Source organism: Amblyomma mixtum, chromosome 2 (genome assembly GCF_055824585.1).
Source record: "Amblyomma mixtum isolate Tamu chromosome 2, ASM5582458v1, whole genome shotgun sequence".
NCBI lineage: Eukaryota > Metazoa > Arthropoda > Arachnida > Ixodida > Ixodidae > Amblyomma > Amblyomma mixtum.
In genome coordinates, this window is record NC_143013.1 from 259,171,431 (window position 1) to 259,198,681 (window position 27,251).

The 27,251-nt window shown below is 43.6% G+C and overlaps 2 protein-coding genes across 5 annotated transcripts; one reads left to right on the plus strand and one right to left on the minus strand.

Annotated features, from left to right (window-relative positions):
• Positions 1–129: 129 nt before the first annotated feature.
• Positions 130–13,440, plus strand: LOC149363698 (sin3 histone deacetylase corepressor complex component SDS3). Of its 4 annotated transcripts, none has more exons than XM_089573658.1 (10): positions 130–424; positions 981–1,050; positions 4,646–4,793; positions 7,302–7,458; positions 8,797–8,916; positions 10,368–10,429; positions 12,049–12,082; positions 12,161–12,245; positions 12,310–12,394; positions 13,247–13,440. In XM_089573658.1, the coding sequence occupies exons 1-10, from the start codon at positions 292–294 to the stop codon at positions 13,343–13,345; spliced, it is 993 nt and encodes a 330-aa protein (XP_089429784.1). In that variant the 5' UTR covers positions 130–291; the 3' UTR covers positions 13,346–13,440. The 4 variants fall into 4 exon arrangements, with proteins under 4 accessions (XP_089429784.1, XP_089429787.1, XP_089429786.1 ...); XM_089573661.1 differs by having other exon boundaries at positions 8,821–8,916; XM_089573660.1 differs by lacking the exon at positions 130–424 and adding an exon at positions 524–674.
• A 3,822-nt stretch (positions 13,441–17,262) lies between these two features.
• On the minus strand, positions 17,263–27,189 carry LOC149363699 (uncharacterized). The gene is made up of 7 exons (XM_089573664.1): positions 26,808–27,189; positions 25,813–25,940; positions 24,938–25,079; positions 22,890–23,011; positions 22,141–22,251; positions 20,675–20,869; positions 17,263–18,265 (listed from the first exon to the last, which is right to left on the minus strand). The coding sequence occupies exons 1-7, from the start codon at positions 26,914–26,916 to the stop codon at positions 18,149–18,151; spliced, it is 924 nt and encodes a 307-aa protein (XP_089429790.1). The 5' UTR covers positions 26,917–27,189; the 3' UTR covers positions 17,263–18,148.
• Between the last annotated feature and the right edge of the window lie 62 nt (positions 27,190–27,251).

The following is a 27,251-nucleotide window of genomic DNA, read 5'->3' on the forward strand; positions in this document are numbered from 1 at the left end:
AAAACTAGGCACTATTACAGTAAAAAAAATTATAAGGTAGTTAAATATAATTTTCATCAAACTAGTAGCTGCACAACAGCAAAAAGTGCGATGAGTGACGTCATGGTTTTTTTTTGTGCCATAGTTTGCTTTAGCCAATCGCAGCATTTGTTGTCATTCAGTGGCTGAGCTCGGACAGCCTAGGGCGAGTTAGCTTGCTTTTTCGTCTTCACCTGCGTTTTCGTTTTTCGTGTGCGACGGGTTGTTTCTGCCCGTGAAAAAAAAGAAGAAACCCGGAGGGATCTCGTTGTTATGATGTATCTGCAAGATCTGGCAGACTTCGCATCCATGCATAAAGATGGCGGGAACGACGTCGATTGCAACGATGACAACAGCATCGACTGCGACGACTTTCTAGATCACGACGACAGAGATTCGGACGAAGGTGGGCAAGAGGACATGTGCTAGTGCACACGCGTTTTAGTCTTCTTCTCTCATTTGCCGGGAAGTGCCCGCCCACCCCACGCGTCTTTTAGCTCCTGAGAAACAGCCGGTGTAGGCTGGAGCTAGCCGCATGCTTCTGAAGACGGAGTCGAGACGTGGTCAGGGAAGCCATGTTATGAATGTCGCGCCGCTGAGATCGGGAGCTGAGCAGCAGTTAGCGAGAATGTCGTTTCGAAGGACACAAGCCGGTGGTATAGTCTCTTCTGCTCCTTCCATCGCGCCGGACTTAGCGTTTTGTGGTACTGCTGATAGTGGTCCCTAGGCAGCTTTATCGGGAGCGACATACCCTTGCGTAAACTTGCTCTGATTTTCTCTAGACTTCTCGTCGAGAGGAAGCGAGCATTTCTGTACAGCTTAGAACTCAGGTGATCTTAATTTGCGCTGGAGATTTGGTATTCGAAGCGGCGGGAGTCGTCGCCGGCTGCGCTGGTTAGGCCGTTGGCCCGTCGTCTACGCATCAGCCGGTTCTTCATTTTCCGATCGCTTGCTCTGTGCAGATACCGAAGATGCAAGCGAGACGGACATGGTCAAGCAACACGAAGAGGAGTGCACCGAGATCAAGGAACAGTGAGTTTATTTGCTAGTGCATTGCATTACTGCGGCATAACGTTTTATCTGAGCGTGGATCGTGACAGTCGCCTTCGAATTTAGTTCGCCGTCTCTCATTGCCTGACCTGCGCGGCACGCGCTGGAACGTGTAGCCGTTGTCTGGTTTCGAATGCGTGCTCGATCAGGGCACGAGACGTCTGGCAACTTAGCTGCATTCGTTCGCATCTCTCGTGTACTTAGCCGCGGTCGGGACTAGTTCCGAGATTGATGGCCTGTTCTCGGTACTTACGCGGTAGCAGTTTGGCGGCAGAATTTATTCTGACCGCCTGGGACAGGTAGGTGTTGGCTGTTCTTGGTAGCGTGTGGTAGTTGGTAGTACAGTGAACGTGGTAATAGCAGTAGAGCAGCAATGCCGGCGTTGGTGATTCGTCTGCTTCGTCTTCGTCGGTTCACTGTTCCAACGGTTTGTCACACGGGTCGCCACAGTAGCCAGCCACGATTTACGACCGGCCGATGTCCTTTATACGTGATAAACAGTTATTCGAAGAAAGAACGTCGCCTGTTATTTTTTTTTTAATTTTTAATTCCCCGTGGCTTAATTTGTACAGGGAACAGACTATTTCTTTTCTTCTGATGCTTTTTTTTTTGTCAAGTGACAACTTTAGTCCTGTGCACACGGCCTGAGATTCATGTCGCTTGTAGAAATGAAATGGCACTTGCATGGTTACAAATGGATTGTGGTTTTGCATTGGTGTTCTCTTTGGGAACTGTTCCGAGGAGTTGTGATGATCGTTATTTTGGTTAGTGTGAACTTGCTTTAGGTCTGCGCAGACTTTCATCTGAATGATACATGTTTCCTCTCTGCGCTGTCCCACTTGTCAGCTTTTTTTTTCTTTGCAAGCTTTTTTATACTTGTAATGCCTTATATTCCAGTGTTCACCTGCATGAGCACATAACCTAGTGGCTGAATGCTCACCACTAGGTTGTGTTTGTCTCTTTCATGTGCCATTGCTTTTGCTTTAATAAGGCAGCTTTGACATCTTTATATCATTAAAAAATTGCTATTTGCACTTAAGGGCACCGAAGAGGCAGTGAGTGAAGGCAGAAAGGTCGGAGCGCTTTTACAACTGTTCCTGCTAAGCTGTTTTATAATTTTTGCATTTAGCCGCCGCGGTGGCTAAGCGGTTATGGTGCTCGGCTGCTAACCCGAAAGACGCGGGTTCGATCCCGGCCGCGGCGGCTAGAATTTCTTTGGAGGAGAAATTCTAGAGGCCCGTGTACTGTGCGTTGTCAGTGCACGTTAAAGAACCCCAGGTGGTCGAAATTTCCAGAGCCCTCCACTACGGCATCTCTCATAGCCTTAGTTGCTTTGGGACGTTAAACCCCATAAACCAAACCAAACCAATTTTTGCATTTACTGCGGCACGTTTTGACTTTCACAATAAATGTGCACACATTATTGTACTTTGAGTGTGTCAGCACCTGTCTTTATAGCTTGGGTTCCATTCAATTCACGTGCACTAGTTTGTAGCGGTTAGGGGCCATTTCCACCTTCACGCAAAGCCATTTCTTTAATGTTTGTATGAAACCTGCGCCTCCTTTTTCACATGTGGAGGTAATGCTGAAAACTGTCCTTGTGGCACCTGTACTCATCTGAAACAAGCGTGTTCCAGAAGGTGTATGATGCATAGGTGAAATAAGTGCTGAAGGGGCAGAACACTGAATTTCAAGCACCCAGTTTTTTTCTGCGCAATGGAAACCTTGCCGTCTAAAGTGCTCCATTCCACAACGGTTTTGTTATATATGCTGTAGATAGGTTTTCCCAAGTGTTTTAGAATCACTTAATGCGCTGCTTTTTTGCAGGCCGATGCTGGAAACCATGATCAGTGAAAGCGATGGTGATCGCATGTTGGCGGAAGTGATGTACCAAGGACTAATGTAAATTGCACTCCTAAGGACTAATATAAATCGTACTCCCGAGACGAAGTGATGTGCACTTTGTCGACGGAAGTGCCATCTTATGGTGTAACCCTGTCATTATTAGTTTAGCACATCACATGACCACATCTCGATAGGGCCGCCGCGGTGGCTTAGTGGTCATGGCGCTCGGCTGCTGACCCAAAAGACACGGGTTTGATCTCGGCCGCGGCGGTTGAATTTCTATGGAGGTGAAATTCTAGAGGCCCGTGTACTGTGTGATGTCAGTGCACGTTAAAGAACCCCAGGTGGTCGAAATTTCCGGTGCCCTCCACTACGGCGTCCCTCATAGCCTGAGTCGCTTTGGGACGTTGAACCCCATAAACCAAGCCAAACATCTTGATAAAATATCATTGATTTGTTTTAAATGCAGTGTTTTTTTTTCTTCTCTTTCTCCAGTGCGCCCTTCGATGAAAAGCAATGCACCCGTCGCAATGCTGAAGCTATGCTTTTAGCTTCTTTCACTAGATGGCGCCACTTGTGTCTTGTATTTCTTAGATGAAACGGCAAACAAGGTCCACTAAAGCATTTATCGACGAAGTGTACAGCATTGTACTGTTACAGCTTTCAGTGTGGAAACTGAAACTGATGCTACTCTATATTAAAAATGTCTAAATTACTGCATTGGGGGGAGAGTTTAAGTCTTTGGTACATTGCTTCTGCTAGCATGTGATCGCTTTCGCGGATTGCGGTTTCCAGCGTTGGCCTGCATGAAAACAGCTGCGTGCATTGATCGAAAAATTCTCTTTAAAAATTGTGTAAAACGTTTCTAACAAAACCGTTGCAGAATCGAGCACCTTAGACAGCAAGCTTTCTGTAGCATTGAAAAAAATTTGGGGCTTGAAATTCAGTGTTCTGTCGCTTAAACGCTAAGCAACAACTAAGTTAATTTAGGAAGCACAAGCAATTGAACAGACCTTCATGCAAAAGTACATACCGCATCTAGAACTTATGAATGAGTGTTGCCATTAGGCCCCACTCCCGGTCTTTCTGCTCTGAGTCCATTGGTTTGGTTCCAGCCATGGTGTCCTCATTTCAGTAGAGCCAAAATGCAAAAAATGTCCATGTGTTTAGATTTTAGGGCTGGTCAGAATTAATCTAGACCCTTCCACTATTATGTGCGTTGTAGGCTGGGGTGTTGCATTCACCTATGAAAGCCCAGTAACCCGTCAGTTAGCAGATAGCTTTTTCATTTTAAATTCTTGTGTCATATGGTTGATACCATGTAGAGGAGTTGGCTTTATGCGTATTGCTGGCATCTTGGTTCGATATATTTACCAGATGGACTCACTTGGATTATGCTTGAAAAAAAGAAGATGCAAACATGATATTGTGTTCTGCTCAGTCTTCCTTTGTCCCTGTTTCTGATTCTGCATGGCCGTGAGAAGTTTGTACAGGGACTTGAATTTGCATTAGTTCCAGCAGTTCATTGCGTGCACTATTCTGATCTAAGAAACACTGTGAGGTGGGTCAGTAGCTGTGAATACAGTGATGGAATTGTAAACACAGCTGGGCAAGCCGGTAATCCATCAGTCAAGGGGCTCACTGCTTCAGCGTTCCTTATTTAAAAATTTTTTTTAAAGGTGGGGAGCGTAGTCGGAGGTTGATGCCAGACCACTTGCTTTGCTCCCCGCAGAATGTACAGAGACAAGCTTGCCACGCTGAAAAAGCAGCTGGCACAGCTGAAGGAAGAAAGCCATCCTGAGTACCTCAAGCGGCTGCGCAAGATCGAGCAGCTCTACCAGGAGCGACTCTTCATGAATGAAGTCTTCCAGTCTCACGAGGTGCCTGTTGCTCCCTTGTATTGATGTGACAGCACAGAGTGGTTTAACGTAAAAGAGAACTGTGCTCTTGAAATCATGGTTTCTCTTCTGCTGAATCCTGTGTGCAGTTTCCAGCTGGCTGGAGAAAGAAACAGCACATTGTCATGTTGTTTAATTCAACTAGGCACAACGGACCTACTGTTAGTACTTAGAGCACTCTTATACCCGTGCCACACGCGCACAAGAAATGGCAGTAAATGCTTAAGGCCTTAAGTTTGTTAATGCCATTATTTTCGGAGTTGGTGCTACACGTCCACTTTTAATGCCATTATCGAAAGTGACGATGACGATAACGCTTGCAAGGTAGTCAAAAGTTTCATCTTAATATAAACATTCCTAATGAGCAGAATATATCGGGAATGATGTTCAAATGTAATGTAAAAACGATTTTCCAGAAAATACGGCTGTTCCTGCTTTACAAGTCGAAAAAGTAGCCATAAACTTGCATGTTAGCACATAAGTCGAGAGTACCAGTCAATAAGGCTGGTTAAAATGGCGCTCTTCGCATCGAAAATGCGGTTTAGGTGTTTCATCTGGCTGAAAGTTAGGAATTAACCATTTTATAGTGGGCTAGGCAGTTGTAACTGACAAAGCTGCATGCTTTTCTGCGTGTGGAATGGGAACGAGAGTACACGTTGCACGGGCGAATGAGTTGTGGCGAACTCAGTAGGTCGCGAATGGCAGTAAGGCTAATGCCATTAAATTTATGCGTGTGGCACCGCATGAATGCCATTAAAACTTAAGGCAGTAAGCACTTAATGGCATTAAATCTGTCCGTGTGGCACGGGTATTAAAGCATAATGTAACTGGCAACGAAAACGGGAACACAAAAAGAGGAAGTACACAATCCTGTGTACTTGCTGTTGGGAACGGGAGCACAAGAAGAGAAAGTTGTCATTCCTGTGCCCTTCCTCATTTTGTGTTCCCATTTTGTGTTGCTGGTTTTGTGTTTGTGGCCACACCAACTAGCCCACATGGTTACCCTGTTGCAGCCTTAAAACATTGTGACAGGTTGGTTGTGCAAGAGAGATGCAGCAGGTAGAAACGAACAGTGTGCTGTTAGAATATTTGCATATTAAAGAAAGTCAGGTGGTCTTTTAATAGCAGGCCTGGTGCAACACAAGAATGACACAAGTGGATGGGACTTGTGCCATCATGTCCGCTTGCTTGTCTCAACTGTGGTGTAGACTAGGAGCAGAGACCTTTGGGCTAGTTGGTTCATAGCAGACACGTACAAGCGCTAAAAAACACGGACAGAGAAGAGACTTGGACAACACGAGCGCTTACTTTCAACTAAAGGTTTATTGATACACAAGCACAATTTTATACACCTTGCTGCATGACGTCAAACTGATAGCCCTGCCGACATCACGTGGCTGCTCCCAAAAACATTATTTCCTTTTTAGTCAGTGAACGAAAGATTACTGGAACACAGGAGGAAGGTAGGCAATTATAGAGACGGTAATCTTTCTGAACATTGTCATGATTGTGCTGTAAAGAATAAGAAACCATGTAAACCTGTCTTCAGCGCATGCAAGATTGTGGCCAAACATAGTTGTCAGGATGTGAGAGAGAGATAATAGAGGCAGATTTGATTAGAAAAGCCGGTCCATCCTGCGTCAGCGCACCATCTGTCACACTGACTAAAAAGGAAATAATGTTTTTGGGAGCAGCCACGTGATGTCGGCAGGGCTATCAGTTTGACGTCATGCAGCAAGGTTTATAAAATTGTGCTTGTGTATCAATAAACCTTCAGTTGAAAGTAAGCGCTCGTGTTGTCCAAGTCTCTTCTCTGTCTGTGTTTTTTAGCGCTTGTACGTGTCTGGTGTAGACTAGTTGGTATATTTTTTCACAGAGTTACACCGCAAAATAATAAAGCTGCAAGAAGATACACTAGCAAACAGCTATGCTCAGTAAAGTTATCACTGTCATTTCCTCCTTTGAGGGGAGCATGAAAAATCTGGGAGCCCTTCATGTTGTGCCAACTCCGTTGTTGAGAAATTCTAAATAGCTCGTAACTAGAAAATGTTGCACTGAGCTGAGCACAGGTAGAGTACTCAGCATGTGGAATAAAACTTTGCGAGAAAAAGGTATTTACTTCACAAAAAGAAAAGGCGGACCGTGTGTATCCTTCCTACTAGCATTTTAAGCTAGACTGGCACTGCTGAAATTTGATTCCTGTAGGCTCTACTAAGCTTCTTTTTATAGGCAAGCCAGCCATTGTAGCCTCACCTGTGCATTTGTGTGGCAGTAACTTCAGTTAATAGTCTAAATTGTCATTGTTTCATGCCTGAAAGTCATCTCTGTACACACACTTTCTGTAACGATATGAACCCTTTTATATGCAGTGGTTTATGCAGAATGAAAGTTTGAACCGAAACACTTATAGCAGCCTGTTCAAGATGGGCCTCATGCGTATCAGTAGTTTTATCAAAGCACTGTCTGAAATGGCATCTGCATGCTTTTCAGATTGACCGTGTGGAGCGAGAATACATCCACGAAAAGAAGGCAGCCGTCCGGGAGTTCGAGGACAAGAAGATAGATCTGCGGGAATCACTCATCATGGAACTCGAAGAGAAGAGGCGCATGGTCGAATCTGAGAGGAGCACCATTGAGCTCACCGGAGGTAGGCTTGCCATTCCACAAGTCTTTGGCACACTGTGGCTAGTTGCCAGTGTTGTATGCTATCGCAGGCGAGCATCCTGTCCAAGGTTGGGATTCATCGATAAACTGCCTTCGTTGACAGTTGCCTCTGCTGAACACTTGTGGCAGAGACTATAGAACACTTGTTTTTTTGTTTTTTTTCCAATATGAGCTAAGTGCCGAAACTAAAACTGTGCGAGATGCTTGGTCTGTGCTGAGAACGAATATGTCCAACACTGCTGCCTAACTAAAATAAGCCGATTTGGGTACAACACGGCACTAAAAAAGATGAATTCCAAATAAAATATAAGGGCTCATGGGTACATGGCTTGTTAAGAAAAGTATGAGCCAATTCTGGCGAGTCATTGGTAGGCTTACTAGAATGTGTGTTCACAAACCAGGAGCTGCGCTGAGCATTTCCTGCATGAATAATGGGTTCTGAGTGGACTTTTAGCGGTAGACTTGTGGTGGAGGCAAACGACTATAAAGGATTTAGGTGACCGGAAACGTTCAGAGGCCGCACAGAACATTAAAGTAGGGGTTCTCAGACTAGGTTCTGTGCGGGTTTTGTGGTCTTCCTGAGCACCAAAATCCGACTAATCATACTGTAAGTGCTTACAGCACGACTTGTTTTTTTGTCTATTTGGTTGTTTTTTTACGCATCAAGGCTGGAATAACGTAATGGTTCTATTTGTCACATTCTTCTTGCCATTTTTCGTAAGCATTGCCACTATTCAAACTGTTGGTAGGACTGACTACTTAGTGCAGGAAAGGAATCCTCACATTATTTCAGCCTGATTGCCACAGAACACGTGGTCAAGGTGATGTTTGAAACAGGCTACAAACTGGGTTTCACAGTTGGGGAAAGCAGACTTGGCAGGTGCTTTCTCAGTTGGCCATATGATAAGTACAATAAAGCCTACCTTTTCAGTGGGGTTTCTATAAATGAGGAGCTGCTATGAGATCTGATGTAAACTGGTAAAATTTGCATTTCCTGTATTTTTAGTTAAGCACTGCATGTGTGAGCCAACTGATTTGAAAACAAATGTTTCACCTTATGTTTGCAGTGTAGTTTCTGATAATACAACATAAACCGTTATAAGCAGAGAATAACATGTGTTCAAGTTAAGCTGTCATGTTCGTGGAAATACGTTATGTGGTGCATTTTGCCAAATGTGGTATGCATCCGCTTTTTTAGTTTTTGGTTTTTCTTTTTGCCCGTTATTTTTCTTCGTTATTGTATCTGTTTTCTTTATGTCTTAGTTTTTCTAGTTGCCAGTTGTTTTTCTTTGTCAGTTGCACTGAAGTTGTTTCATTTAAGGTTCCAGCTTGCCATGGTGTGCAGATTCCATGGAGGTGAAGTCTGTGACAACTCGAAAGCTGCGCAGAAGACCAAATGACCCACTGCCTATGCCTGAGAAAAGGCGGAAGACCTCACCTAATATCCTTTGATGCTTTGGAAGTCTTCTTTTATTATTTATTGATACCCTCAGGGTGGGAACATTACAGAGGAGAGTGGGTTAATACAACAATATCACAGCAAAACACAGCAAAAATTTCACAATACAAGTAACAAATAACGTGAATGTCTGCAATGTAATACCCCTGTCACACTAGCAAATTTAATGTCATTCGAATCGAATGACATTAGCACCTAATGTCATTATTCGACTGCTACACGGGAACATGTAATGTCATTAGGTTCGAATGACATTCGCCATCGAATGAGTTCGGGGAACTCATTCGCATTCGATCTCGAACCGAATGCGTACTCTGGACACCAGGTACGCAGCAGGAACAAGCGACGCAAAAAAAATAATGTGCACACTGCCAAACCTAGAAAGTGCATTTATTTAGTTCTGGTAAAAAAAAGTTAATGTTGGTGTGAATCCGTTCACACTAGAGGCTGTCGTGGATAGCTATTACTCCCGGTCTCAGCAGCCTACAGCAGCGGCCGAGCGCGAAGCAGCGTCTTTCCCGCGACCGTCGGTCATTTTGGGATGCGTGATTCTTGCTGGCTGGTGTGCCCTGTTTGTTAAGCTCGAAGGTACTTAAAGACGTAACTGAGCAGTTCACCTTTTGGAAGTCATTTCCAAGCTCCGCGCGCCGGCATGTCAGCCATTTTGTTTGTTTACATTTATCGGATTTGTCATTGACTTTGTACTTGGCTTGGCTTTTGATGGCTAAAGTGGTGCAGAATGGCCGCAAATAATATTTTAAGCTTATAATACGGCACACAAATGTTCTCACCCGCTTTTGAAACACTGCACAACAATTTCAAACATCTTTTATGCGCGCTGATGACGTTCGATTGGTCTATTTTTTTTTCACTGATCGTCGATGCCATCATTTTCGAATGACATTACTTTTTTTCGTGTAGCACCGAAAGAGGCCGAATGACATTCGATGCATCGAATGCCATTAGGTGCGAATGACATTAAATTTGCTAGTGTGATAGGGGTATAAGTGTAACAGGGTTAAGTGCGAGGGCATACAACAGGATGCATGATTACAACCTAATAGACAGTTCCTATTTGTAATGTCACATGTCAGAGTACACATAGAGCAGCAAAAATACAAATGAAAGAAACTAGGAAGGTGATCCGTTATACAGTAGGAAACTTGCTAGTAACTATATATTGCGTATGGCTGACTGAAATAATGAAGGTTGGGTGATCATTGCAACAGAGGAGAGCCTATTTGTTGTTAACTTGAATAAGGGTACCATGTATATGCTTAACTTGTGTTGAATATGCATGGCATAACATGACTAGCCAATTTATATGTTGAAGCCAGCAGGGTATGTCGTGGCTATAGAACAGTGCATCATAAGTCCTGTTTTCCCACTTTGAGAAATAATGCAAATGAAAGTTTATTTCTTAACACTGCCACCCCAGCTGAATTTCCTTCTCGACGAGGGTGAAATACTTGACGACCTAAAGATGTTGAACAAGGTACCTGCATTATTTCTTCCTTTTCTTCAGCGGTGCTGTACTTATTTGTTCCTGGACTTGTAAAAATGTCCTTGGTACTGAAGCCCTATTGAAGCTGTATGCTAACTGTGTAGAGTTCGTGGCATATGGGTGTTCATGCACACTATGGCAGTATCCGCAGTGGCTCAGTTTAATACTAGGCCCGTTCGTTGACAGGAGTTGCAATGGGGTGCCATTAAAAGTAAATAAGTGCCTGTGGTGGAATGTGTAAATGAGAGGCTTGAGGGAGTGGACATGGCAAATTTTTCAGCGCTGAATAAATAATTTGTAACAGAATTTTTTTTTGCCTCTGTAGATTCAGTTTTGGTTTCAGTTGCCAGTCGATGTTTGCGACATTACAAGTGAGTACGAGATCATGTGAAGCATACAAAAACTGTAATATAGCCGCTGCTTTGTCATTTTAATTCATTAAAACTCTTATGCTAAACAGCTCCAGAAGCCAGAATGGCAGCAAGTGAGCAAAGAGCTATTATGTTGCAGTCTTTGTATGGCTCATGTGACCTGGTGCTCACTTGTGACATTGCAACTGCATTTCGACTGCTGAAACTGAAACTGCATGGAGGAATAAGGTGAACTATAAGTTCGGTGCTGTGCACAGACGAATTTCATGTGGTGATTCATGTTTACTAATGTCTTGGGTATCATTCAAAAGCAAAAAATCCGTTATGAAGAGTGTAGTGTCTCTACCCCTTTAATTCTGCCAAGGACTTGCTGGTTCATGACAAAAAGGAGAATGCAGTAGTGCTGCATTTAGGCTATGACTTGGCATGTGTAATACTCTATTTACTGATGTGATTTGCGGGTTTCTGAAAAAAAAAAAGTGCATATTTTACGCTCCTTGCTGCGTTATACCAGTGGCATGTACACGAGTGCGTGCAAGGCAGGCTTGGGAAGATTGACACGGCCACATCGTGTGCGGCTGCGAAAGATGTGAATGGCGACGGGGCAAATTGCAAGCCACTTACCCAGCTCGCTCGTGCTGATGGTCGCTTTCCCAGACGAACAGTTGCGAAAGCAAACTTCTGGTAACCTCCGGCACGCACCGGAATCAGAGACTACCGATCCATTTGCTGTTCGGTTTGCCACTAGTCAGCTGGGACACACACGAGGGTGCCGTTTTATCACCTTTTCTCCCCATTTGCGTGTGACTACTGGCTTTGCAATTGTATTGTTGCCATTTTATGGCTCTAGCTGCACACATACCGTCATGCCACCGTCATGCCCACTCCACCCCCCGTCATGCCATAACTGCGTAACGTGGGATGGAGTGGGAGGTAGTATTTGTCTTATATTTGAAGTCAACTTTTTTTTTTTTTTGCCGTGGAGGGGTGCGAGTTGGGGGTTGGCATATAGGCGGCAGTATACAGTATTTATTTCACGTTTTGATTTCTGTAAATTTTTCTGGAATGTGTTGGCAAAATCTTGCATAATTTGCACACCTCCACTTTGAAGCCTTAATTTAAAAGAAAAAAGTGCGCAAATTACGTGAGTGAATACGGTATTAGTAAGCATAAAAGCAGTTCTTTGCCGACAAGAAAAGAAAAAAAATACTCTCGTTTTAATTTATTTTCTTTTTTCAGGGAAAAACACCATCGATCAGCAAGAGAATGGACTGTAAGTTGCATTCAGACAGCTTGTGGCCTACTGGGTCGTTTTTGCCTGGTGCATCTAATCATATTTTTGTTTGCACAGATGAAGAGTATGGAAATGTGGATCACGGCACACACGCAATTGAAGCACGCATAGAAGACGGCAAGCTGTTTTACGAACGGAAATGGTAACCGCTCCTTAAAGCATGCTTTGGCGACTTTAGACTGCAACTCCATCTTTTCTTTTTGCAGCTATCAGCGAGGCCAGTCTGTGTGTGTGGATTCAAAAGACATGGGCCGGTTTTTCGGGGTCATTTCGGGTATAGGCACAGCAGAGGTAAGATGCTTTCTTTAGAGTCCACCTTTCCTTTCACTGGCCTGAAAGACGCGGTTTCGATCCTGGCCGCGACAGCCGAATTTCGATGGAGGCAAAATTATAGAGGCTCGTGTACTGTGCGATGTCAATGCATGTTAAAGAACTCCAGGTGGTCGAAATTCCCGGAGCCCGTCACTGCGGCGTCCCTCATAGCCTGAGTCGCTTTGGGACGTTGAACCCCAGTAAAACCAAAAAACCAAACCTTTCCTTTCTTCTCTAAGATCTATGCAGCTGAATTCGATTGTTGTATTTGGGAAGGACTGCAATATAAATAAAATTTATTGGGAAAACTTGGAAGTGTGTATCATAGCTTAATAAGGTATCATTGAAAGCTTAGTACTTTGCACTCTCAAGTGGCATAACACACTTGTCATTCATTTATATTTGCTGTGCTGGGTGACGTTTGTGCTTGGTTATCTACACGGCTCAGTTTGTTTAAAAATGTCGAACTAGTACATGCCTGTCCCTTCGTACTTGTTAACCCTTTAACCATCAACCTTGAACTGTAGTCATCATGGGAGATTGCGCCAATATCGTCAATGATGCGTCACATGTGTGTGGCCCGGTGTTGCACTGCTCCCACCGCCAAAGACTAGTTAGGGTCGGCAATGTTATTGGTCACAGTTTTCAACACTAGAGGGCAGCAGTGGTTTTAAGCCTGACAAAAGTCATTTTCGCCAGTAGTCGCCAAAAAAAAGTTTGCTGATTTGGGTAAATTTTTCAGGAATGATTTGGAGGTGAAAGGGTCAAGTGTCTTCTTCGCAGATGCTGTTGAATAATATTGACCAGTCTCTCTTAATTCTTTCCATGCAGTTTTGGGTAAAGAAGACCAGTGATAGTGGCAAGGTCAAGATCCACCTGTCCCAGCTTCTGAAAGGAAAGGTCATCTTACGGAGGAAGTCGGCGTGCTGACACACTTCGAAAACAGATCTTCATGTATATAGCACATACACTTACTGAATTCAGAATAAAGAAAAACCCCAGTGTACATTACCATCATACACAAATACTAAAGTCTCTGTGTCACTGATTTCCTTGAGGAGCAAGAGAGATCTGTATATGCAGTTCCCGCCCTTGGTGACATCAGCCAGTGGGACATCTAGTGTTGAGCTAGACCTGGAAATAAACTAGCTGTGTAAAGTTGCCGTGGCTGATTGTTATGACAAGTTCATATATTACGAACACTTGCATCTCCGCTAGCTGCTGCACCAAGATTTGCACATACTTTGCATAAACAAAGTCCTCTTAATCTCCTGGGTATCAATTGCTATGTAAGCCAAGTTTACATGTTACAATCATGCTGTTGCAACAGTGTAGCATTACAGTTGCATCTACAAGGTACTGTGCTGGATTAAGAGTTAATCTTAACAACATACACTACTCCCTTGCTGGAAGTCTCGTGCACTGCAGTAAACGCACCACTGATATTCTCAACAGGTGCAAATTTATTAGCTTTTTAAAGTTAAGGAGTGAGAGCGGCATTCACTAGTTCGTGCATAATATCGGAATAAAAAGGTTATTCAGAATAATTAGCATACATGAATCACTGTATAATCTCATTACAACAGACCTTGAGTGTCCGAGATTTCAGTCTGTTGTAAAGCTTTGCAAAATCCAGAACAGATTTCAGTCTGTTGTAAAGCTTTGCAAAATCCAGAACAGAAAAGTAAAAGCTCGTTAATTTGACCCCACGTCAATTCGCAAATCCGGATAATTCGAACTGCCGGCTCAGTTCCAGCCAACGTCCATGTCAGTCTATGGCGCCTACACTCTTTTAATTCAGTCGCTACAGGTCTCGCACCGATTAATTTGAACGAGCTCCCGAAGGGGGGCTGTGTCCAGGTATGACTGACATGGCAAGAGATCGTCGAAATAGCCACATTCAAAACTTAAATTCCATGCTGCAGAGTTGCTTGCGGCTCGCGTATCCCTGACTGCATGCAACAGCAGACGGAACGACTAATGGGTGGCCCCGTTTCCGAGAACCTTACGACCGCTTAGTTTCGGTTTCACTTTTATGAGCTTCGCAGTGACGGCTGCTCGACCAGCCAGCATCAGCCAGCTAACAGACGTTTTGGGCGCTGATTGGAGCATCGCTGATGTTTAATTTCCCCTCACCCCGTTTTCCTCCTCTCCCTCTTCGGCGCCGCTGAGCATTTCCTCCACTTCCGTCTGCGTGGTTCCGTTCTTCCAATGCGCCGAAACTGCGCTCTCGTCACGTGCCATTTGCAGTTTGTGTGATGCAGCCTCCTCACATGAGACGGTGCCACTTGTGAGGGGTGTGAGCGGTACTCTCTAAACACGAATACACCTATATGGGGGTAAAAAGGGAGTAAGTTGTCCTCTAGCTATCATCCTTTTAAGGAAGGGTGTGTGCTAGAGGACAGCTTTACACCTTTTTTACTCCTTTCTGTTTACAGTGTAACGGCGGAGCTCCAACGCGTCGCACCGTGAAGGATGCTGGGGATACCCTTACGATTTTGGAGCAGTTATGCTTCGGTGCTCACGGCAGTGTGCATGCAATAAAGCATTGATGAAAACATGAAAAGCAGTCACTGCCATGCCAATCGTATCTCACAAGCAAGCACCCATTGCCCAGTCTTTCATCAAATAAATTTACCGCAACACAAGCAGTTCTTAGGAGTTTTTTCGGGGTCATTCGAACTTTAGGATAATTCCAACATTTTTTTTTTTATCCCATGAACTTTGAATTAAGGAGCTTTTAATGTTGCAACAGATTTTGATTCACAATCACAGTCAAGTCTGTTATAACGAGTGTTAATTAAGCCATGCATAGCTACAGACATGAACTGATTTATTCAACCTTAACATTATAAAAGAAGCTTGAAAAAAATTGATTTGTGTAGTTAGGCAAAGTCTGATTTAGGTGCGCTGCTTGGCCATTGCTTTGCATTGCTTACCGTCCAGCTGCCACCTAGGTCTCGTGACCTTGTGACATCACAACCTGCAAGGTGTATGTGTGTATATATATACACACAAGAAGGAAGCAAACTGTCACTGAAACCAAGAAGCATAAGGGAATGCTTTTTTTTATCACTTGCGGTGTTGATCACTTGGCAATTAATCGTTATTTTATCGCTTAAAGATAACTGATTAGAATGCAGAGGAAATATATATATACATACATACTCGGGCAGGTTGGTGGGCAGGTACGCAGCCTCCCACAGAGGCTTCCGACAAACAACGGCTGAATGTGGGGAATGGCCACTGTAAGTGCTAGCACACTGAAAAAGCTGCACGGCTAATGGCTTTCAATTTAGAGCGATCTGAACTAAGCCATTGTCATGCGCAGAGGTTGCATCGCCATTCGAGAGGTGCGACAACATGCAAGCGGACGTCACTTACCACAGACTTGCATATTTCATTGCACGTCGCCACAGTGCGCGAGTTGAACTTCACTTCAGGCACATACTCTTTGCGGACCACATACAGAACAAAACATGAGCATCACTGTTGCCTTTCTGGCTGGTTGTCCCTACCTGTTGTTTCTGGCCTACCTATGGCTAGGAGCAGGTCTTGTGCCTGCGCATGAAAGTGCCATTAATTCATGCTTTTAGATGGTTCGAACTAAGCGCCGTAGTCCCACCAGGCCGTAGACATCGTTCCTTGATTTTCTAGGGCTGCGGAGTGAGAAGTATTGATCTCATTTAGAATCTGCGAGCTAGGGCTGAGAGTGTTCACGGATCAGTCAATGTTTGGGTTGCACTTAAATGCAACAATATACAGTAATGATATAATGGCAGGTGCCACTGTTGCTGCTGTTGTTGTGCGTCGCTAAAATACATCAACAATTAAGCACTTGAAATTAACAACCGTTCACTGCCTAAAATTCCACTGTAAAGAAGCACGCATCAGCTTACAAGGCATCCTAATTTAATCCATTTTATCCAAATGTACAATGTAACTGAGTCCACACTAAACAAAGGTAAGCCAATGGCAGAGAAAGGAAGAATAACCAAACATGGCAGATTGGAATGTCATATGCGAATGTCTGTTGAAACTGGACCCATTGTAACAAGACTGTAATGCAAAGCTGCCTTCAGGTAGATTCATTGCACGCGATATTTACTCGCATATCCACATAACATCCACATAATGAAGCTAATATTTTGGCCACTAAAAACATAAATGTTTGCAACTTTTACTACTTGCAATGAATGCATCCGCAAAGTTTCATCAATGCTTTGGGAAAAAAGTTTGTTCACTGTGCAAAATACAGTTTCTATTCATCTTAAAAACATTCACATAAGAAAAAAAAATGCAGCACAGGAGTGCTCAACAGAAGGATTACATACAGGCTTATATAATCATAGGTTTTATTAACAGCGAGTAATTTACCATGAATAACAACCAAGTTGCTTTAACTTGTATTAACAAAGTGTACATTCTCCGATAATGGGTGACAGCAGCTGCAATGCCCGAACGGCATACTGATGCATAAAGACAAAGGCACTAGGAAAGGCAGCTGGCTGAATGCATTGCATGTAAGACACAGAAATCTTCCCTGGTTATTTTGCACGCACAAACACACATTACTACACTACTAGGACAGAACACTTTTGAAGTGCAAAAAAACAGCAGTAGCAACAGGAAATGGCAGTAATGTCTCATCCTTGAGCCCCCCCAATGAACTCCAGTGTGCTTTTACTTGTAGCGCTTAGAAGCTCAGGGCACGCTTGCTGAAAGACGAATATTGTCAAACATCACAAACATCACAGTACTACAGACCGAAAACAGCACCACAGATATTTCGTGCTATGTCGCAGCAAAAAGACACTTCCAAAAGCTACTGCACGTTATGTGTCATGAAGCTGCCTCTGCTACCATGATTCCTGTGGAATGAGCATGGAATGCAAGAATGTTGACTTCATTCTGCTAAAGTGAAACTTTACACAATTGCATGGCCACCCACTGCAGGCAAAGCGTTGTGCACTGTCCCGTTGTCGACTATGGTGTCTTCTGCATTGATATATGGTGTCAACAATGTGTATAATCAACATTCAACAAAAGCCAGTCTGGACGTGATGGTTGGTGCTGCTTCAGCCCTTAACCATTCAACATTATGTCCTGAATACCAACATCTTGCTCACTAAAATGACACGACACTGTAGTGAATGCACTGGCTACTTGCAACAACAGGTTTAAAGACTAGAATAATGCTTTCAAGTTTTCTTGGTGAAAAAAAAACCACTAGCCTTATCAATAGTATACTTAGCCTGATTAAGATATCAGTGCTTCGCTTATAAATTAGGGTAAAGTATGAATGTACAAAAATTTACCCCGGCAAGATATGGATAACAAAATAATATGGGCAACAAAATTTATCAAATACAGGATAATAAAATAAATTTAACAATAAAATTACAGGACAACTTTTGTTATCCTGTAAAAATCATTCTGTAAATTTATCTTTGGGCAGAGGACGAACAAATTAGCACTCTGCAGGTCATGACGGTACGGATTTGCAAAGCACAATTTTTGTCACTACTGCGCCGAAGGCAAATGCGTCGCTGCAACGAAGAAATAATAGTTCCAGCTATGGAGGTTTCTTGTTTTCTCCATTACGTTCGTACCATGCCACAGTTCTGTAGCAGGGAGCCAATCAATATCAATTAATTTTACTAACGGTGCACAACAATGTACCCCAGAAACAGGGCATGGCAGCTGTAATCAGCAAACACAAAAAAAAACACGTCACAGAACTTCATAGCAGCAGACTTCCGAGAGCTCCTCATGGTCCATGACAAAGCTGTAGGCCAAGGGGTCGGTGACATAGCGCTGCTGAACCCACTCGGACACGACAATCCCTGTCTGTAAAAAGAGAGCAAGGGAAGGCAGGGGAAAACACTCTTGACTTTCTTCACAAGGGAAAGATAGCGCGAACATAGAGCTTACATTTTTCAGGAGACAGCAGAAACCGCCTACAGCAAAGCAAGCAAGAAAGTAAGCATTGAAGCTATTCATATGCGGCATCTCGTTTAATCGTAGCTAAGTGATTAAAATGAAAGCATTCGACAGAGGTCTGTCTGATTTCAGATGCAAATTTAAGAGAGAAATGAACGCCAACCAAGTTCTTGAAAAAAAAAAAAAAACGATGCCTCGCAACCTTACTCGGTTTCTTCATCAAGTTGTGGCAGCGGGCGAGTTGCAGCTAGCTTGGCTTTTAAAACACACATATATTTGACCACCAGGTCACTGAACCTAAACTGCAGATCGAGGAAGGAGCAACATTTTTGAGGGAGCAATGATAAATATTTCCCGCCACCTGCAGAACGTGCCACAGCTGAAGCAGCAGCCTTGTGCGCGTATTTGGCTTGGTTTCCAGAGCTCAATGATTGCATCACTGTCCTGTGGCCACATGCCTCGCAGTGCTAGGCCACTCCCCTTCGCTCATTTTGACATCAGCTTTGTGCTGCTTCATCATTTCCTTGAAATACTTTGTTGCCCCAACCCACAAGGCTGGGTACTGAGAACAGGATCTTTTATAGACAACGCCTTGGGGTCTTTTCTTTAGGATGATGCTCCTTCGAGTGAACCAGGAGGTGTCCGGTGGTAGTAATTGGCTTGAGTATTGTTCGCACCCCTTCCCTTCTGAGAATACGAGCCGAGGTTGTGCTGGCACCTTTCCGGCATGGACTGCATAAGCGCCTTTCACACTGGTGTATGCTTGTGCTAGGTGCAGAATTTTTTGATTGCGTCTTTTTTTTGGTTTCAGGTGATACTTACAATAAAAAACTGCAGTAACCTTTTCTTTGGAGGTCAGCAAAAAAAAAATAGTCCCCACATTCACTTTTACAACACCACGCAAAGCTGCGATCTGCACTCAATGCAGCGCCGGATTCATATCGGCAGCTTCTCCGGTCCTCAATGTGTCGTCACAACCTCTTGACCAATCACAGGCGGCTGCGCGCCGCACAGTGTGCCCCGCGGCACAGGCTGCATATTTCTGCTAAAAAAGGCAATTCGTGCTTGTTTTTTGCCTTATTTGGATGCGATATTTCAGTATACAGCATGAGAAACTATATGACACCACTGCCAGCCTGATTTTCAAAAAGAGTGCTTCAGTGTCCTTTTAATAACTGCTGCACCACTCAACCAGGAAGGGTATGAGGACTCCCAGGTTCTATGAATGTAACACAGAGAATGACCTTCAGTATATATGGGAGTTAATCCATTATGATATTGTGACATACCTTTAAGGTAGAGCTAAAGTGTCCCCTCCAATTTCTTTCGTGCACACCGCGGGCTTTGTCTCACGGCCCTAAGGCCTTCAAAAAGTTGGTTTCCCCTCGCAGCTCTCTGGAATGGTGGTGAAGCCATCTCAAAGAGTATCGTTTTATTGTCTTCAATACCTATTTGCCTCCGAATGTTGGCCTCGCGATCCTAGACTTCGTGCCTGTCACTTCAACACCTTTTCTTTTTGTAGTTGCATGCTGGACACTGCCCAACAATGGAAAACTTCACTTGCAGTCAGGTGCCTGACAAATATTCTTCCAGATGTAGTGGGAACAATGGCCACTGATTGTACCACTAGTGTTTAGTGGCAGCTGTTCCTTGAGCCCATACATTTACGTCACTTGGCTCAGATATTCATCTGTGCCCATACAACTGCTCCTGAAGGTGCAGGATCCCCGTGCACAGTACTCATCATCCGACCATTGTTCGACAAAGGGATGAAAGCATGTTCAGGTTATAGTTGAGTTGTCAAGGCCTATTCGAGAACTACCGTGCGGCTAACCACTTAAAGTTGAAAAGAAACAAATTCTATGCCGGCACTAAAAGGCTCTATGCCACTCAGTTGTCTCAGTACATGGTGCTGTGCTGCTGCTGTGCAAAGCAGTGCAACTTCGGGATGCTCAAGAGCAACCGCCGAGCTGCTAGCGCACAAAATGCACACAGACAGCATTGTCGATGTTTGAAGGAGTGAATAAAATAAAACCTAGGCAACCTTCACAGCAAAACTCAAAATCTACTTGTTCCCAGAGCCATCAAAGTGACAATAAAACAATTGTCCACAATGAGAGCACTGTATTAGCAGTCTTCACAGCAGAAACTCCCTGCATTAATGAATGCTTTGCTACAGCGGAGTGCTCCTGTGGCTGCTTTGTACTTCTTTAGTGTGGCACTGATGATGCCAAATGTGGCATGGATGGGCTTCTTAATACCGTTTTTTTTTTTGTTGTTGCCGCGGTTCAAACGATCGTAGCTGCGCGCACTAACCTGAAGTTCCTTCAGCGAGTCCTCAAGGCTGGGAACTGTGACAAGGATGGCACCTTTCTTGATGGTGCGCCTTAGAAACTGCCACAAGGTGATCTGCTCTGCCTCGGGCGTGAAGAACTCAAACACATTGTTAAGAATCACCACATCGGAGCTAGAAACGAGATCCGGTACACTGAGCACGTTGGCGTTGACAACCTGCACGGGGAGAGCAATGACAGTTATTGAGAACTATTTACTGATCTTCAGTCGATATAAGGTAATGAAGACCACATTCATACAACAAATGTGCCTCACTTTTATTCAGCTGGTCGCCAAGGTTGAATGCCATTACATTAAACAAGTCTGTTCTATTCAGACATCATAGGGCTTTTTTTTGTCACACTCATTATGCATGTGCATAACATTGGCAGCATAAAAAAGGTAATATATATTAAAAACATGTAAAAACTAGTGCATTTAACAATGGAAATGGAATTCCAAATCAACACTAGTTAACAATAATGTTTAGTTAAATTTTCACGACAGCAGACTGTATTACAGTCGATCCCGGATATATCGAACTCGAAGGGGATCGCGAAAAAGTTCGATATATCAATAATTCGAAATATAAAATATGCCTATTAGACGCTTATTTTAAAATTGCGCAAATCTCAGACAATTTCCCGGGATCGTAGCAAGTGGGAACTTACCGATTTACTCCTCTTAAGTCCACAAAAACGAAAGCACAACTCCACGATCAGCGCGCTTTATTTCGCAAGAAAAAATCAGTGAGCTTTGCTTGCCTCTTCCTCTGCACCATGCAGTTCATTAAGCTGTCCTCAAGCTTGTTGATAGTATCCAAATGAGAAAGTCCGGTGCCCTCCATTGCGCCACAACAGCGACGAATGACGCTGAATGCAGATGCAAGTTCAGCCGCAGTGCATGGCGGCTGGGCCTCTTCGCACAATCTTCGTCACTGCTCGGGTCCGCTTCCTCGGTATCGATGATGTCAGCCACGATGTGAGCATCAGAAATTAGGCGTCTGCGGGCCTGCGGCCAGCACGGTTTCCCTCTTCCCAGCTCCTTATGGCCATTCCCATTTCCTTTCACACCCCCCACAAAGTTCCCATCACGTGACTAAGAGCGCAGCTGTCCAAGGCCAGCGCCGCGTGAACTCTTATCAGGAGAAGCCCATTTGCAGGAGCGCGCGCTAGTGGAAGAAGCCCACTTCCAGGGTGGCGCATACTGGGAGAAGCGCACTTGCGGGGGCTCGGCATGGCACGGAGTTCGATATATCAAATATAGGGTGCACAGGAGTTCGATAAACGTAAACAAATTTGCTATACTTTTGCATGAGATTCCCAAGGGGATTCTCCATCTGTTCGATATAGGCAATAATTCGATATATCCGGGTTCTATATATCCGGGATCGACTGTATTACAAAAAAAGTAATAAAACATGATAGAGAGGTATTTATCGTGTTTACCTTGATCCTATCGTCCATGTGAAAATGCTTGATAGCAGCTTCCTGAATTTTACAAAGGTCAGGATTCATCTCAACGCCAATAATCGGATTAGCTGGTGTGAATGCATGTGCCTGAAAGTGCAAACAGATTATGGCTACACACAGAAGAAGATGGCACGTATTCATATGAAGATTAGGAAGATTAGATCAGATAAAAATGAAAAACTTTGCATCATTATGGTAGTGTAATAAGTCTTCCTCCACTAGTACAGACAAATCTCAGTTATAACAGCATACCTTGCATTGTAAATTTTCCAGTTTATCTTTCTTCCTAAAGAATCATCAGGCTTTGAAACAGGTTTCAGTGGAGACTGCTAGCCTAGCATGCACTATTTATTTATTTATTTGAAATACCCTAAACGCGCAGTAGGGCATTACTTAGGGGGGGGGATATGAAGGGAAAACAGGGTCAGAATGACGAACAAAATGAGAGATTATGTTACCAGGATAACCCAGAGTAATAACCTTCCAGATGAAAGCAGGCTGCATGTAGGGATTCTTTTTTGACAAACTGAGCTAGACGATGCAGTTAAGATCATGAATACAATACAACAGATATCTGTGTTCAGTTCATGTTTGTACCACAATATACTCTGCTATTCTTTTCTGTCATTTCGAGCTCATTCTGTTTCCTTGCTGTTTTGAAAGATATAATTCTAGTATGATGTTGTGTGGTGGTACAGCGTGTAAAAATGCCACAGAAAACTCACAGCATAGAGCATGACGCCCAGTCTGGAACCCACATCAAGAACAGACTTGTCCTTCAAGTAGGGTACCATCTCCCTGAATATGAATGCGGCTCTACGTGCAGAGGCAGAGTGCGAAATAAAGGCTGCAAGAGGTGGAAAAAGAGAAAAGAGGAGCATTGTAAGCAGCATGTGCGGCAATAATAACATGTGAGGGAATGAAACTACAGCAATAATAATTTGTCAAATAACTGCCTGTCTCAGTCTTCAAGTGACCCTAGCAGACTTGAATGAGCCAGGCTCGTCATTAGCCCACTGCCACTTCTGGCTCCCGACGAGCTCAGCTTGTCGTGCTGCTTTTTGGCATTCTGTGCCCGGTTTATGGCGGGTAGGGCTTATCCAAAGCATTTTTTTGGTATGCCGTCAGATTGCAGCACGGACACTGAATGGGCATTTTGGTACTATTTCCCCCTTATAATGTGCTCGTTGAAGGATTAAAGGGAAATTCCAGCATTTTTTTTTTGCCTGGAGGTATTTTACTGAAACTATCAAGGTAGGTTGTATGAAGTCTTCAGATCCTTTATGTTTTCCTGTTTCGTGGCCCCCATAGAAGTAATTTCTACTCGCAACCTTGCGTGTGTGATGTCACAAGTTGCACGCCCGCCGATTTTTGCCCTCCGTTTGCTGAAGGAAAAAAATTTAGTTTCTTGTCATTTCAGACAACAAAACTCTCACAGTTGCCAGTTTAGCACACACAAGAGGTTTCGTGACAGTATCCAAGATATCATACTTCAGTCGAAGCCCAGTTTTGGTTTAGGTTTCCTGGTTTTTGCAGTTTTATAATTGTTTTCCTCATTAATTACAAAAACTATTCATTGAAACTAAGACAGGAAGGTCCAAGAAATAGTGCAGTAGTCAATCAAAATTGTTCGCAAATCCCCCTGAACTGCCTTTTAATGTGCAGAGATAGGTGTGCTGCGAATCCAAGAACAGTAACAGTTGAGACTGCTTACCTAACGTTCACACAACATCAACTGGTACACTTTGATTTGATACTACCCAAAAACACCATTTAATTTTAGTGGTCTCACTGCAATGCGTAAGAAAACTAATATAAGCGAACCAGACACTTAGCCAGGCTAGTGTACATCTGCTTGGCACAAAAGATCATGTCATAATTTGAGAATACTTAAACAGCATATTTTCTTGTCCATTCTGTAACAGAGCTACAACTTGTGTTCACTAAGTTTTTTCCTGTTAGCTGTAATCTTAAATTTGTTAAGTCTACCTTACCCTCAGTAACTCAATACAATATGAAAGCAATGATACAATCTTTCATCCTTTGCTCATCGAGAATAAAAGTGTGTGTGCATTATTCAGGAAGTGACAAACCGCATTAAGCATTTCTCTCTTCAGCAGTCAAACAATGTTGGTTTATTGGTTTATTGGGGTTTAACGTCCTGAAGCAACTAAGGCTATGAGGGACGCCGTAGTGGAGGGCTCCGGAAATTTCTACCACCTGGGGTTCTTTAAACAATGTGTTGTTTGGCATTATTGTATATATTATTTGACGAGCTCTGGACTGGGACCACCTGTTCCAAACTTACATTAGAGTCAAGAAGCTAGTTCCTGGAGCATAAAGAACCAGTTCAGCTGGTTGGGCCCACTGCTCCCATTGCAACCTTAAAGGTGCTGTCTGTCATTAAGATAAGAAGCACACAAATTACAAGTTCATTTAGTCCCAAAATTTCAAGACATTTAGCCTAGAGTGGGCAGATGCCTCAAAAAGAATGCCGTCATGTTTCATGACTGGTCATCAGTGGTCACCGATTGGTGTGCTTCGTTAAGTTGGCTGTACGCCCACTCAACATCAACTTTGTGACAACACTAACGATGGTGCCAAGCTGATATGCAAAAACATGTTCCATGTGACAAGTATCTACAAGTACATCAACACTCTTCCATGATTCTTGCACAATTCAGTTTACTGAACTAGCTCTCGTGCTATGCATATTATGAGGGTCATTTCACCAATCATTTCACCAATCAAAATGTATTGCTTGGGTACTTACTAAGGGGTGCAATGTCACGAGAGCCACAAGCTTTGCAATAGTTGCGGCTAAGTTTTCCTTCTTCAACCAACTCATCAATAGCATTGTCATCATAAAGAAATGCATCAACGTGGACAGTTGTAGCAGGATCGCAGTCTGCATTCTGCAATGCAAAATGTTTTTGAAACATAAGGCGTTTCTTTGATACACCAAATAAGAAAGAAAAATCACTCAAAAAGACAACATGAAAATCAAGTTACAGATTAGTTTCTACAGCCTACCCTTTCTGCTTCTTCCTTTTTTCTATCTTTGCAGCTTAGATCAAATGAACAGTTTTCTTAAAAGACAGCTTGAAGAAAAGCTAAGGCCTTGAGCAGTGGTTTCGACGAAAATGGGGTACACATTTCTACCAATGACATCGTGAATTGCCTCAAATGTGATACATATTCGTACCTCAGTCTTTTCGATGCATAAAAAAACTTGCATTAGAACTCAAAACTGCGTCAAGGAGTACTATGAGGCAGTTGACTGATGAAAAAGGCTTGTAAGCTTAACAATTTTTTTAAATTATTTTTCCCCACCAAAATGTGCCGCATCAGACTATAAACCCATGCTTTTAAAAACACACAGAACACCAAGGAGGCAAAAGATAACATGCTAAATTGTTTGCTGGATGGTATTCAGTGTGCAGAAATATGGTACGTGGAGCACAGTTCCCTCTTTGTCGGCACTTGAAGCAAGTGGGACAACTTGAGCCCTGCTGTCCTACGTTAAAATGTCACTCAGATTTCCATCAACTCCAAGGAGGTTTACTTGTGGTTACACTCCTTTGAATAGAGTAGATCAAAGTTGCACCTTGCTACGAAGAGCCACAACCTCCACAATGCAATTCTTACCTCGCCCTTTTTTGGCACAATTATGTTCTCTGATGGAAGAACTGCATTTCCTGGAACGATGGTCCTGAGGTAGTCTGCGATTTGCGTCATCTTATGGTGAGCTTCGGCCACCTGATGCCCAGAGCAATCTGTGCATTAAAGAGAGAAAACAAGCTTAGCCTCCGGTGTACGAAAAACTTTACTGCCCCTGCCAGCTGTAGAAGACCACCAAAGTGTGATGAACTCTACATGCATGTCTACTGCTTTTCTCAACACCCCAAGAATAATTTCTGCCTGCGTGCATCTGTGGCCTTTTTTTTTTTTTTTCGTGCAGGTATTAAATCTCATTATGAGTGCAACATATACGACTTTGACGTGCGTGGTAGTAAACTGTACTGTCCATATGACGTTTGGTTTGGTTGGTTTCGTTTATTGGGGTTTAACGTCCCGAAGCAACCGAGGCTATGAGGGACGCCGTAGTGAAGGGCTCCGGAAATTTCGACCACCTGGGGTTCATTAACGTGCACTGACATCGCACAGCACACGGGCCTCTAGAACTTCGCCTTCATCGAAATTCAGCCGCCGCTTGTATTCTCAGAAAGGAATAGATATTTCAAAAGTTGTTCATGAGTCGAAAACTACAACTTCCATGCATAAAACAGTCTGGTTTGGTTTATGGGGTTTAACGTCCCAAAGCGAGAGACACCGTAGTGGAGGGCTCCGGAAATTTCGACCACCTCGTGTTTCTCCGGTGGGCATTTAACAGCATATTAAATGTTAATGGCAAAACAGTCTATTCACCATTATCATTTAATATGCTGTTAAATGCCCACTGGAGATACACGAGGAACGTAGGAGGGGGCGTGATTGTAACACGGGTATACAATTCGTTAACAGTCATAAAGGAATGCGGGCACGCAAATACACGGGCTCTGCTAAATAAACAACATTGATTTCACTCTCATTTATATTACTTGTTTCCCGTTTGAGCACTGAATAACGGTACAACTACTTACGTGCCGTCAGGTAGGTTCTCTGGATCCAAAGTATGAACTCCGCAGAGTGCGCAGGGTCTACCTGGGCGACGAATTCATGAAATTTCTCCTGTGCCTGCTCGAGATTCATCGCGTAAGTTTAGAGACGCCCCGCCCAACTTTTCACGAGCGATTTCGTGTCAGTTAGAATGTGTCGCTGTGCAGTGATGAAATCAACCTCCGCTCACTAGCTTGGAGCTCAAGGTATGACCGGACAGCCGTAAATGATGATGAAGGGAATGTAGGTGTTGAACCCGTACGAAAACGCTGCTCCACATGTGCATCCGCTCATCCGCTGCGAGCAGCTGCCGAAACCTCCGCTCGAACCGCTTCCTACCACATAGAAACTCTATGCCTACCACGGCTACGGAGGCCGTATAGCTATACAAACCATATAAACATACCAGCGTGGTAAGTCGCGCCAAA

Bases quoted from the DNA above. Each gene is read 5' to 3' on its own strand.
- LOC149363698 (XM_089573658.1), top strand. From the start codon at position 292: ATGATGTATCTGCAAGATCTGGCAGACTTCGCATCCATGCATAAAGAT. The intron at 12,083-12,160 runs GTAAGTTGCATT...TTGTTTGCACAG, and splicing joins GATCAGCAAGAGAATGGACT to ATGAAGAGTATGGAAATGTG. The intron at 12,395-13,246 runs GTAAGATGCTTT...CTTTCCATGCAG, and splicing joins CGGGTATAGGCACAGCAGAG to TTTTGGGTAAAGAAGACCAG.
- LOC149363699 (XM_089573664.1), bottom strand. From the start codon at position 26,916: ATGAATCTCGAGCAGGCACAGGAGAAATTTCATGAATTCGTCGCCCAG. The intron at 23,012-24,937 runs GTAAGTACCCAA...CACCTCTTGCAG, and splicing joins TCGTGACATTGCACCCCTTA to CCTTTATTTCGCACTCTGCC. The intron at 18,266-20,674 runs GTTAGTGCGCGC...CTCTTTTTACAG, and splicing joins ACTCGCTGAAGGAACTTCAG to ACAGGGATTGTCGTGTCCGA.